This window comes from Dermacentor variabilis, chromosome 3, assembly GCF_050947875.1.
Source record: "Dermacentor variabilis isolate Ectoservices chromosome 3, ASM5094787v1, whole genome shotgun sequence".
NCBI classification, from domain to species: Eukaryota; Metazoa; Arthropoda; class Arachnida; order Ixodida; family Ixodidae; genus Dermacentor; species Dermacentor variabilis.
This window is the reverse complement of record NC_134570.1, coordinates 185,628,033-185,640,767: the sequence shown is the minus strand read 5'-3', so window position 1 is coordinate 185,640,767 and position 12,735 is coordinate 185,628,033. Positions and strand designations below refer to the sequence as shown.

At 47.7% G+C, this 12,735-nt stretch overlaps 1 protein-coding gene across 1 annotated transcript; it reads right to left on the bottom strand.

The window, feature by feature from the left end:
- Nucleotides 1-8,867: 8,867 nt before the first annotated feature.
- LOC142574363 (endothelin-converting enzyme 1-like) lies at nucleotides 8,868-12,368 on the bottom strand. Its single transcript, XM_075683464.1, has 2 exons — nucleotides 10,648-12,368; nucleotides 8,868-10,025 (listed from the first exon to the last, which is right to left on the bottom strand). The coding sequence occupies exons 1-2, from the start codon at nucleotides 12,066-12,068 to the stop codon at nucleotides 9,632-9,634; spliced, it is 1,815 nt and encodes a 604-aa protein (XP_075539579.1). The 5' UTR covers nucleotides 12,069-12,368; the 3' UTR covers nucleotides 8,868-9,631.
- Nucleotides 12,369-12,735: the final 367 nt, after the last annotated feature.

Here is a 12,735-nt window from a genome sequence, read left to right as displayed (position 1 = left end):
CTCAAATTGTTGACACTCTTCTATGATGTCCTGGACTGTTTCACATTTTTTATCACATCAGCAGGTTGAAAGCATCGTCAGCGATCCCCTTCAGAGCATGCACAACCTTGTCTGCCTCAGCGATATCGCTTTCGGCCTTACCCCGCTGAGCCAGCACGTCCTGGCTGTAAAAAATGTAAGATTCTGTAGACGTCTGGGCGCGAGCAGCTAGGTCTTTCTTAGCGGGGCTGTTCCGCCCGGCGAGATGGCCGAACAAGTCCCTCAGCTTCTGTTTGCACGCGTCCTAGTCGTTAAGCTCTTCCTCGTGGTTATCATACCACAGCTTCGCTGTGCCTCGTAGGTAGAAGACCAAGTTAGCTAACATAATCGTCGGATCCCATTTGTTGTCGGCACTTTTTTTTATTTAGAGTACCCTCACAGTAAGTATACATTATAGAGGGGAGAGGCAACATAAAGGAGGTAAAAATGACGTACCGAAAACGCACAATATAAGTAAGAATGAAAAATTAAGCTAGTTCACTGATTTACACATCATAAACAAAAAATAATAGTGGTAGTTCACCATAGAAATTTCTTGATGCCCTTTTCAATACACAAATTGGGAATGATAGGTCAATACATGCATAGTTCAGTTACAAGTATAGTATTTATACAATGAAAAGAAGCATGATATAATGAATGCAAGTTTCACAATTTAAATGTAGTTTACAGGATTACTTATAATGTAATAAAGAAAGGAAGAGAATGACATACCGATCATCATCAGAGCGGAGGGCACGAGATCGAGGCTCGAACGCCACCATCTTGTTCTCCCGACCTATTCCGAGCTACCGCCTGTTTGTTGGACTCACCCAATAAACCTCCTTACATTTGGTGGGTCGTGCTGGGTACGCACATTGCCGGCACCCTGGAACTCCGATCCCGCATGTTGCACTCGACCATGCAAGCTGACCCTACCCAACAGCCGCCACCTCTCCCGGCCGCCGTTTGCGCCAGCCTGGTTCGCCAGCGAGACCCCCCGGTATTTTCGGGTACGGAAGACCAGGACTTTGAGGACTGGCTGTCGGCCTACAAAAAAGTTAGTGGACCCAACAAGTGGGATGACGCATCTAAGTTGAGTACCGCGAATTTTCACCAGGCTGGCGTGGTGAAGCTGTGGCATACGAACCACGAAACGGAATTGGAGAACTGGTCCGCTTTTCAGGAGGCAATATCTGCCGTTTTTGGTCGCCCTGCCGTGCGGAAGTTACGCGCCGAGCAACGGCTGTGCACACGGGCACAGGAACCAAATGAAACTTTTACCACCTATATTGAGGACATAATCGATCTCTACAGGCGCGCCAATGCCTCAATGAGCGAAAGTGCCAAAATACAGCATACTATGAAGGGTGTCGACGACGATGTCTTTCAAATGCTTCTTGCGAATTATCCTGGCACTGTGTCTGAAGTGGTAAATCTGTGCCACAGCTATGACGAATTGAGAAGGCAACGGGCTCTCACCCGACGTTCATCTCACACGTACAGTCAACCACTCGCTGCACTGGACATCGTGCCTGACCCGTCATACCTTCTCGCACAAATGAAATAATTTGTGCGTGAGGAGTTGGCCCGTCAGTTGTCTCTCCTGCCGTTTGTTCAGCGTAAAGAGCTCCCACAGCAGCAGCAACTGCAGCGACCAATCCCGTTGGCGCCCGTGCTTCGACACGTCATCCAAGAACAGATTTCCGAGTCCATGCCGGTGCCCATTTAGCAGCAACCTGTCACCGCGCCTCTTATTTACGCTGAGGTAGTAAAGCGGCAGCAGCTTCAGCAGCCCTCACCGTCCCATGGTGTGTCGTATGCTGCAGCCCCGATTCAGCCGTCCGTGACATGGGCTGCTCCGATCACTGCAAACCCCTGGCGAGCGCGCGACAACCGGCCGATCTGTTTTGCATGCGGTGGCCCTCACTTTTTCGAATGAAACAAGCGCTCTCTGCCTCACAAATCATCTTCAGTATCCCATCAAACTGCTTAAAGGCGAATCCCTTGGATACGAGCAACCCATTGATATCGGCCAAATTTTTTCCATGCAGCAAGATTCAGCTCGACGCGACCTCGACGTCGTCAATGCTTTTACTCCTTCTGATGTACCAGCTGCCGGCCTATTCGATTCGTCGATCACAGACGGACTGTCACCATTTGAACGCTCTGCTCTCCTCCAGCTGCTCTACCAGTTCCGCGACTCTTTCGATGTTGCCCAAAGTGCCCTTGGCCGAACTTCTACCATTGTTCACTACATCGACACCGGCTCCAACTCGCTAGTGCGACAATGCCCTTACCGTGTCTCCACCGCGGAACGTCAAGTTATTATAGACCAGGTTGACGATATGCTTAAACGCGACGTTACTCGCCCTTCACAAAGTCCGTGGGCATCCCCTGTGGTTCTGTTAAAAAAACGATGGATCAATTCGCTTCTGCGTGGATTACCGGCGCCTAAACAAGGTCACTCGAAAAGACGTGCACCCTTTACCCAGAACTGATGATGCCCTTGATTGTCTACAAGGTGCCCAGTTTTTTTTTTTGTCGTTAGATTTGCGTTCCGGGTATTCGAAGGTACCTTTAGCAGAGGCTGACTGTTCAAAGACAGCCTTCGTCACGCCTGACGGTCTATATGAATTCAATGTCATGCCATTCGGCCTCTGCAATGCGCCTGCCACCTTCGAGCGCGTGATGGACTCGGTTCTGCTGGGTTTGAAGCGGCAAATGTGTCTCTGCTACCTCGTCGGCATTGTTGTCTTTGCGCCAGATTTTGCAACCTATCTCGAAAGCCTCAACCATGTCCTGACGTGTCTGAAGACCGCTCAGCTGCAACTAAATCTCAAGAAGTGCCGCTGTGTTGCGCGAAAACTCTCGGTCATGTCGTATCAAAGGACGGTGTGCTTCTGGACCCGCCTAAATTACGTGCCGTGACCGACTTCCCCAAACCGACGCCTCTAAAGCAGTTACGAAGCTTCATAAGGTTATGCTTCATAGGTTCATAGGTTATCGTCGGTTTGCGCGCAACTTCGCCTCTATAATTGCGCCTTCGACCCAACTTTTAAGCAGCGCCTCCAATCTCTCGTCATGGTCTTCTGAGTGTGACCAAGCCTTCGCCCCCCTTCGCCGTATCCTGACGTCACCACCTGTACTGCGCCACTACGATCCTACGGCCAGAACTTAGGTGCACACAGACGCCAGCGGTGTCGGCCTCGGTGCTGTTCTCGCACAACGAAAGCCTGGGTTCGCAGAGTATGTCGTCGCATTCGCCAGCAGAACGCTCACCAAGGCTGAGTCAAACTATAGCGTCACCGAGGAAGAATGCTTGGCAATAGTCTGGGCGCTAGCCAAGTTTCGCCCTTACTTATATGGCCGCACGTTTGATGTAGTTACGGACCATCATGCATTATGTTGGTTGTCTTCGTTGAAGGATCCGTCAGGTCGCCTAGCCCGCTGGGCTCTTCGACTTCAAGAGTTTGACATCCGCGTTATATATCGTCCTGGATGCAAGCATGCCGATGCTGATGCACTGTCGTGGTCACCACTATCCACCAAAACTGCGTCCATATGCACTATAGACCACCCATTGCCAGCTCTTGACCGTCTCCTCTGCACAGCGCCACGATCCCTGGATCGCTAAGGTGGTCGACGATCACTTGATCGACCACCTTAAACGATACCCCGAAACCGCTGCTCTTCCCACGGTGAAAGCACAAGACGTCACCTCTTTCATCCTCAAGCGTGTTGTGCTTCGACATGGTCCTCCTCGCGAACTCCTCAGTGACAGTGGCCGCGTATTTCTCTCTTACGTAATCCAAGCACTTCTCCACCAGTGCAAAATTGTACATCGGACGTGTACTGCCTACCACCCTCAGACGAACGGTCCCACTGAGCGGTTTAATTGGACACTGGGCGACACGCTTGCGACCCATGTTGCATCTGATCAGTCAAACTGGAGCCTGGTTCTTCCATTTGCTACATACGCGTATAACACCGCTACGCAAGTGACAAACGGGTTTTCCCCCTTCTTCCTTCTGTACGGTCAGCAGCCGACGCACACTATCGACACGTTGCTGCCATACGCACCAGATGCCCCAGAGTGCATGCCCGTGTCGGAAGCCGCCCGTTACGCTAAAGATTGCCGACAACTAGCCAAGCGCTTTACTACAGCCGACCAACAACGCCAGAAAAACGCCGGCGATGATGACCACTCTCCTGCCGCAACATTCGCTCCTGGAACACTTGTGTGGCTGCTTGTACCACCTTGCGCCCCTGGCTTGTCGTCCAAACTACTCCCAAATTATCATGGTCCCTACCGCGTCGTAGAGCGTACGCCCCGGTAAACTACGTCATTGACCCTCCTACGCTGCACGGCGACCGTCGTCGACGTTGACGTGATGTTCACGTCGACCGCCTCAAGCCGTACTTCGACCCTATTGTCCCCACCTGTTAGATCGCCAGGATGGCTCCACCTTTTTCGACGGGGCCAATGGTAATAAAGAAAGGAAGAGAATGACATCCCGATCATCATCAAAAGCGGAGGGCACGAGATCGAGGCTCGAACACCGCCATCTTGTTCTCCCTACGTACTGTTCCAAGCTACCGCCTGTTTGTTGGACTCGTCCAATAAACCTCCTTACAATACTAACAATGGATGCTGGCAGACCATTACATTCGTTGCATGTTTTGGGTAAAAAAATTATTGCGAATTTGTTAGTGCGTTAGAGCGAGGCACATGTACCTTAAGCGTGTGATCTCTACGTGAGGAGGTGAATGGTGCTGGATTAATCCATGTTGACCGAAGCGCTGCGTTCTGGTAGTAATTACATCTTGTGAAATAAGCATAGGCGGGATTGTTTCTTGCGGGTTAACAGCGAAGGTAGGTTCAGTGTAATCTTCATTTGTGTTACGCTTGCCGTACCATGGTAATTAGTTAGTATAAACAGAGCGGAGCGATTCTGGACACTTTCAAAGCAGTTAATTGCGATGACATGATGTGGGTCCCATACTGACGATGCATATTCCAACTGTCGACGGACATATGTCGTGTATAACAAATGTTTCAGTGATAATGGTGCGAGCGAGAAGTTTCTGCGAAGATATTCAAGTGTGCGATTAGCTTTGCTTGTTATAAAATCGATATGGTGCTTCCAAGATAATTTATAGGTTATATGGACGCCCAGATATTCGTAGTTTCTTACGCTCTCTATAGGAATGTTATCAAGTAAATAGGCAGGACAAGCTTCATTAGTACGGGATATTCGCATCGATTTACATTTCTTCACGTTAAGCTGCATGTGCCATCTTATAGTCCAGTTATGCAGTCTGTTCAAATCGTCCTGAAGAAATGAAATATTAGCGTCATTAGTAATTTTACGATATATAACGCAGTCATTTGCAAAAAGACATATTTTAGACGAAATTACTCTTACACTTACACGCGCACTTGCACGCGCATACGTGGCGATCCAGTGTTCCACGCTGACGTGGTCGGTGCCGCCCAAGGTTCCTGGATGCCGCGGCTGAGCCAGCACAACGGTCGATGTTGTAGGTGTTGATGTGGGCCGCGCCATGTCGGGTCCTGTTTCGTGCATAATGTTGTCCAGTCCGAGGTGACGACCACTGCGTAGTTCCGTTGTTGTTTCTCGTGGGTTCCCACCACTCCACCTATTTCTTAAGTTAGAGAAGTCACATATAAAGATGTATTTGCAATATTTAGGAGCGAGACCACCGTGCATACGCAAGATGACTGTCGAGAACGATTCCACATCTACAGGCCCAGTCGTGGTCTTCTGACTGGCGCCACTCTTGGTTTCCCGATAACAATATAGTCACAATTTTGTCATTAGGTATACAAAATGTCAAGCAAGCTGGCGGGTTCACCTTGCGACACTCTAACAAGAAAACGAGCAGCAATTTCACTTTATCTTTCTTAAATGTGCTTGTCCGCCCTAGCACTGTCGCGAAAGTCTCAAGTTGAAAACATTTAGAACAATGTCATGGGTACATTGAATGCACGTGACAAAATTTCATCTTCAAGTTAAGATAGAATGTAACCTAGAATTTTCAAAATTGAAGTAGTTGCGCTTCCGTTCAACAACGCATGCTTGCGATAATCATCAACTACACACTGCGAACACAAATACACGCGAGATGTTTTCCATGCTTCTTTTTGCTTGCAACAGTAACGTACATGGGTACATTGCTGCACGATCCCTGTTTTGACAACATTTTCTTGGTCGCGATACAAACAGACAATACCTGAAGAGTAAATAGCGGAACCATATACATAGGCAAGATGTAATAACTCAGAAGTAAAAATACACAGCATTTATGGTACCCGATCATGCTGCTTTTCTGAAGCTGCGCAAATTACAAATTTTTTAACTTGGCTACACAAGGTGAAATGAATAGGTTTACATTCAGAAAAGTGTGCCTGCATTGTACCTGCTTCACCAACTTACTGCGAGTTCCTTTACTGCAGCCGCGGCCCCTAATGTTTCTTGTACAGTATATAGCTCGGCTGGCAGCTTCCTTGCTTTTTCTTTCTCTCATGCAGCTTGTCTGCATACACGATGTCGCCTAGCCTCAGCGAGTCTTGTCATCAACCCACTATAGAAAATAAGAGCAAACGTGCGACTTAATAATAAACAGCAATTTCTTGCTCCTCTTTTAACAAAGAAATGATATCACGTTTTAACAATGTAACCATCAAGTAAATTTGAAGATTACGTTTCACAATTTAGTATGCCCATGGCCATCTGTTCGTGCTTTCTCCCAATGCATGTTTGCATAATTTGTAGCAAGTGTCTGCCCTAGAGCAAAATACTGCCATTTGTGCCGATAGTTCTCATTCTTGATCAGATTGGCTTGGCTGCAAATTTATTTAAAGACGTACGTTTATATTTTTCATTTATTCAGAACTTCACATTTTATTCGTTGAAACTGCCTAAGCACTATGATTATCATATCAATACGAGCCTTGACAATAATTTTCATCTGTCCTTTATAAATATTTTGGATAGGAATGGAAATTGAAACGTTACGTTTTCCCCAGTTGCTCAGCAGTCGATATAATCATGACAAGCTTGAAATAAAGCCACTCATTCGAAGCCATTTTGTTTGATTTAAAGATTAGCTTTACACTGTCGCCTACAATAACTACGGCAGTCATACTAAGTGACGTAATGGTTTGTTGTAGATGAGAAAATTTTAGTAGAATATGTCAATTTTGTTTAACTTCGTACCTGATCGCTACAGCTAATTTGAAAGTTTAGGCCTGCTGAAACAATTCACCCGTATGGACATGATGCGATAAGTTAAAAAGTATTCGGATGTATTGCTTTTTCATCAAGTGTCGTTCGCGCAAGCACGTAGAAGTTGTGGAGCCCCATACCAAAAGAACAATAGGTGAGAAATGAATACTAAAGTGATTTAAAAGTACAAGCTTTACTTTACATCTAAAGACTGTTTTGCAGCTATTGTCATGCCCACAACGCGCGATAACTGCTTCAGCATACTGTCAGTGTGTTCTTTCCAAGGCATATTGCTGGTAAACGTGGCCATATACCACACACTTAAGTCAAAACTATTTTTGCCGACAAAGCAGCTAGTGCCAGTGAGCACGCCTGTATTTTTTGTTATATGACCAACAATTTTCTATAACGTATGCAACAGATATCTGTAAAGCATGCGCACCTCTTAATTGAGTAGAGCATGATAGTCAATGGCTACTTCAATTTTCTGAAGTTTCTTATCATTGTATCACCTCATTCTTGGACTATTAGGTATATGCCGGTAGCTATGTGCCCATTCTTCACTGAAACTACAGGATCGGGATCTTTCACTCTTTTATAATGTGTACAGAATCATTACATAGATTTAGGTATGCGTCGTAGATGTCTATGGACACATCTGTCGTCACCATTACTCTCTCGACAAGCATCATACATCGCCTTCGTTCTTGCGCGCTTGTTGTTGCGTCGGCGTCCCACATTCCCGATGGGGCGTCCGCGTCAACAGGCGTTTGGTGTGTTACGCCGGCACGTACCCGGGCACATGAGGGTGGAACCTCCCGCGTGTAGACGTGCGCCGCTTAGCCATGTCTGGGGAAGGTGGGATCTTGGAGGTTGAGCCGATGCCGGTTGTTCGGACCTTTAACGCCCCCCGGCGGAGGCAGCACACCAATTTGGCGTCTGCTTCACATTGACGGCAATTCCAGACTGAGGACCCTGGGGGAAATCTGCAGTCGACTTTTCCTGTCCTCTTCTCCAATCTTCGTCTTTCTCTATCGCCTTTTCATCTTTCCTGTATTCTCTTCACTTCTCACTTCGAATTTCCCGGCGGGAAAGGTTAACCTTGTGTGGCTAGCCAACCTTGGTTATGCTGTATTTGGTTATAGCAGCGATGTACGAATGGCGTTCACAGGGCATCTCTTGGAGGAACTTCTGTCACGTGACAGGAGAACTTCTGTCAAGTACGGAAAAAAAGCTAATAACATTAATAAATACAATAACGTGCAGTAAACGATGTGCTTTTCACGTGGTTTCACTGACTTTTCAGCTTGCTGACCATCAACGCGGTCAGTAACTGGCGTGAATGTAAGAAATAATCCTCAGCGTTAAAATTTAGTCATCACTCGGATGCGAACTACATCAGTGTGTAACGCGCTAAAAATCAAACGTTCAATACATTGGATAAGTTGGCGCGACAGCAGAACGCTATGCTTTCTGTGGAGTCTGTTTTCATCTGTCTTGAGAACCGCTAACGATCACTGCGAAAACCACAGCCGAACTGCAAGAGAATTTGCCAAAAACACGGTTTTATTACCTGAACTGCGTGTGTGGCCGTTACTAGCCAATTGATGCGCATTATTTTGCCTCCTGAAGCAGTGCAAACCTGTCAAGCATTAGCTTGTTTGAAGCCATCCGTAAGTGCGCACCAGGTGTCCGTCAACCAGTTGCAGAATATTTAGTCTTGCAAAGCAAACGGGCATTGAAAAGACACGCGAGATGGCCGCGAACTACGAAGAAAATTTTGCTGAAATATATACATTTCCTTTTAACCGCTGCCAAGAAATACAATGGACATTCACTTCTAAAACACGTTTGCGAATCCGGCTTTGTAAACACAAAAGCAAATAAAGTGCAAACAGCCCGCGAATGCGGTGGATGACGTCAATGTTTTTCGACGTCTGAGACACCCAGCTGGGCGTATTGTTGCTAACAAAAGTAAAATATAAGTTTCAAATGCAAAAAAGTCAGAGAGCTCTAAAACGAACAAAAAGAAGAAAACAAAATAAAAATACGGCAAGATCATTCAGAAGAGGCGTCCTGTTCTGCACGCGTTCTATGAAACGTCCAAATAAAATGCGTCGGTATTTGAGAGTAGGTGGGACGCCAGAACAAGACACGTATGCCAAGTGCCAATCGCACTGTTGACGCCCCTATGCAATGTGCTCCATAGCTTTGTAAAAGACGGCGAGGTCATTTCAAGGCATTGCAACGTCCAGGTGGTAGCTATATTGTCCGGCACTGATGAACATATCGTGTACGTTCACACTTGTGGCGCGGTAAAAATCGCGCACGATAATTGGGTCCTTTGCAGCAGCCACATATCAGGAGAAGAATGTGCACTTCTTCTTCGGATTCATCTTCGATCCGTACGGGCATTGAAAAGCCCGCGCGAATGCCTCCGAATTGCTGACAGCCTTGTTGCAGTCGACCGTGTGCGGACCCATGGCTTCGGGAAGGCTGCACGTCATGTAGCACAAAGTCATGAAGAACACCTGATCGCCCGAGAGACTCCGGGGAATGCCCTGCGGACTGTCGTCGTCGCTTTCGCTGATGGAACGCCTGTATGCTGCATAGGCGACTTCGAGCGCGGGAATCTCGGGAAAGACGCTGGTCCTGGAGCCGGTTCGGGTCGAATAGGTGGGGGAGTCGACGACGGGCGCCTGCTGTGCAGTGGCCAGGCAGCCGTCCCGGTCTTCGAAGGCTCGAGAAGCGGCGCTGTAAAAAAGAGTACTGTAATTTTCCATAGCTATAGCAAAACGGAGGTGCGGTGTTAATAGCGCACTAATTAAGACAGGTCATTTTACATTCCCACTATGATTATTAAGTAAGTCCTTTCGCATCCGTTTGAATATTGTGGACTCAGCGACCTGCTTTCCGATCACTTCTACAATATGAAGTTCGTAGTATTTGGGTGGCTCCACTCTGTAAAAATTTTCCAAGTGTTCCAAAATGCAGTCGCGCGTACTTGAGAGCGCACCGCGATATCAAAGTTCTTCAGTCATATATCAGTTAAGAAACTAGCTCTTCCATTTCGGTTGTCAATATACGCGTACACCCTTCTATCATTCCTGGCAAAAGGATCTCCTGACTTGATCAAGAAATTTCTTCGCACAATTACCTACAAAGGCTAGCTTAGTTCGAACAACCGCGTCATGGCCCACGATGGTGGCGCATCATCACAAGCAAAGCCTTGAACCATTATTTGGCGAAGTAGCGAAAATAATGAGTGATTATGTCAATCATATTAGGAAAGCAGTGTATCTGTGTTGTTCTGGAATAACATGCCCTATAAAAGTTAAATTCATCACGGTCGCAAAACTAGGCTAAAGAAGCTTACTTGGACAAAAAGGAGTCGCCGAACGAGCCGTTCGGATGCCACCGCAGTCCCTGTCTGTCGATGGATGCGACGAGATTGACCGCCATGGAGAATCCGAGTCCTCCGTAGAACATAGCTTTGTTCCCGTCAGAGTAGTACAGGGGCGGAGAAATGGCACCCACAGCTACCTTCACTGTGCCACTTGCAGCATCGTATACCAGGTACGGCAGCGCGTAGTTGACCTTGTAGCTCAAGACGTCGATATTGGCACTCGTACGGTACATATCAGCGGCACGCCGACTCGATTGGATCCAATATTCTGCAAACGGCAATTCGGCGCTGGGAAAAGCCGCGTACATGCGATCGAGTGCCTCGTTCTCCAGGAAATGCTCTGGGGGCCACAGCTGCAAGCGTGTCGAAGACAGCTTCACGGCGGCAAGCTGTCGGTTGTCGGCATCCAGCCAGTCTGTGGCGTTGACCAAACCGCTGGCGGTTGCAACCAGGTTGTCGAAATTTGCAGAGATGACGGCGCGCTCCTGTATTGAGAAGCGCGAGACAGAGGTGAGGGAAATTACCAGGAGCCGGTAGGCAGTCTCGACAAAACGTTCGCAGAAGTATGGCCGGTAAAGTATGACGCCTTGGTCGTACCGGTTCTTCAGCAGCTGCAAATCCACTGCCGGTGCAAACAGCTGCACGCAAGACCACGCAATCAGGGACAGCAGCTTGGTGTCCGTGTACGAGGCCATCACGGCCGCCATGGTATGGAAGAAGTTTTTGTCGGTTAAGAGAACCTGGTCGTTCGATTTCACCTCAGGCTCAAGCTCTAATTGCTTTAATGCCCGTAGCCACTGCTTCGAGTCCAGAGGCAGAGTGTAGAGTCCAATCTTGGCGATTGGCAGCAGTACTGGGTGGAGTACAGGTGGACGCATGGCCAATAGGAGACTTCTAAAGACGTCCCCTTCCAATGCTATGGTTGTCTCTATGAGCGTCTGATTTATCGTCGCCTCCTTGTCATAGCTTCCCTTGAGGATGTAGAAGAACGCCGCCCAGTACTTGGCGTATCCGCCGGTATTTTTGACTGTTAGATGATGCTGGTACATTAGCGGTATAAGTGGGCCTGGATCTAAAGTCAAACGCCAATTGGGTGTGGGTCCCAAGCGCAGTAGTCTTAATTGAAAGAAGAGTGAAACCTGCCACTTGAATGCGAGTGTTATCAGTACATCGAGTGCGCTGGTGTCACTTGTCTCTGGCTCTTCCGGCCATGACAGTCTACACTGCTTTAGGAATTTCCAGAAGATATCCACCTTAGAACCGTATATTTTACTGTCGCCCATGCATGTTGTGTACATGACTAGCGGCTTCTGGCCAACCCGAATTATCTTGGCGCCTTCTCTAAGAATGTTTTCGAACAGCGGAAACCAAGATTTCCGTACGTCATCCATGGCTGAGTTAGAGTGCTCAAGGTAGCCCTCTGGTGGGGACCAAGCGGAACAGACGTAGGCACCGAAGTTTTGGCAAGGATCGAGGCTGCTGTTTAGTTTATCGGAAAGACGCCAGGCGTGAACGAGGCAACCGTTGGTCTTGCAGTAGGGTTTTGTCGGAGCAGTTTGTTGCTCTCGTATGAACAGGATGATGATGCCGGCTGTCACGATTGTCACTAAGAAAATTAAGATGGCCGTGAGGAAGATGTGCTGCTTTGTGACAGGTATCCCAGCTACTCTGGCCACTATCCGTGAACCGCGCTGCCCCTGCGAAATGAAGCACGAAAGAACTATCTCACGTATTTGTGATACCAAATTACGTGCTGAGAAAAAGTGCAGGTGCGTGTATGTTACCAGAAAGAAGCACATGCGCTTTTCAATTTATTTTTTGCTTTCTTTACGTGAATTTTCTGACACCTGCCATTGTGGCATGAACGAAAGCGGAGAAACACTGGGAATGAGCCAGGCCAGTGGCTGTTCTCGCTTTTCATTATGTACAATGTTAACCAACCACTCTGTATTTCCATCTCGTTTAGTGCTTATTTAATGCGCTGAATGTCTTGTGCTCTCAAATTGGAGCAAGAAGGGCGCAGAGTCCTTGCCAGGCATCCACTTGCCTTTTAGCGCC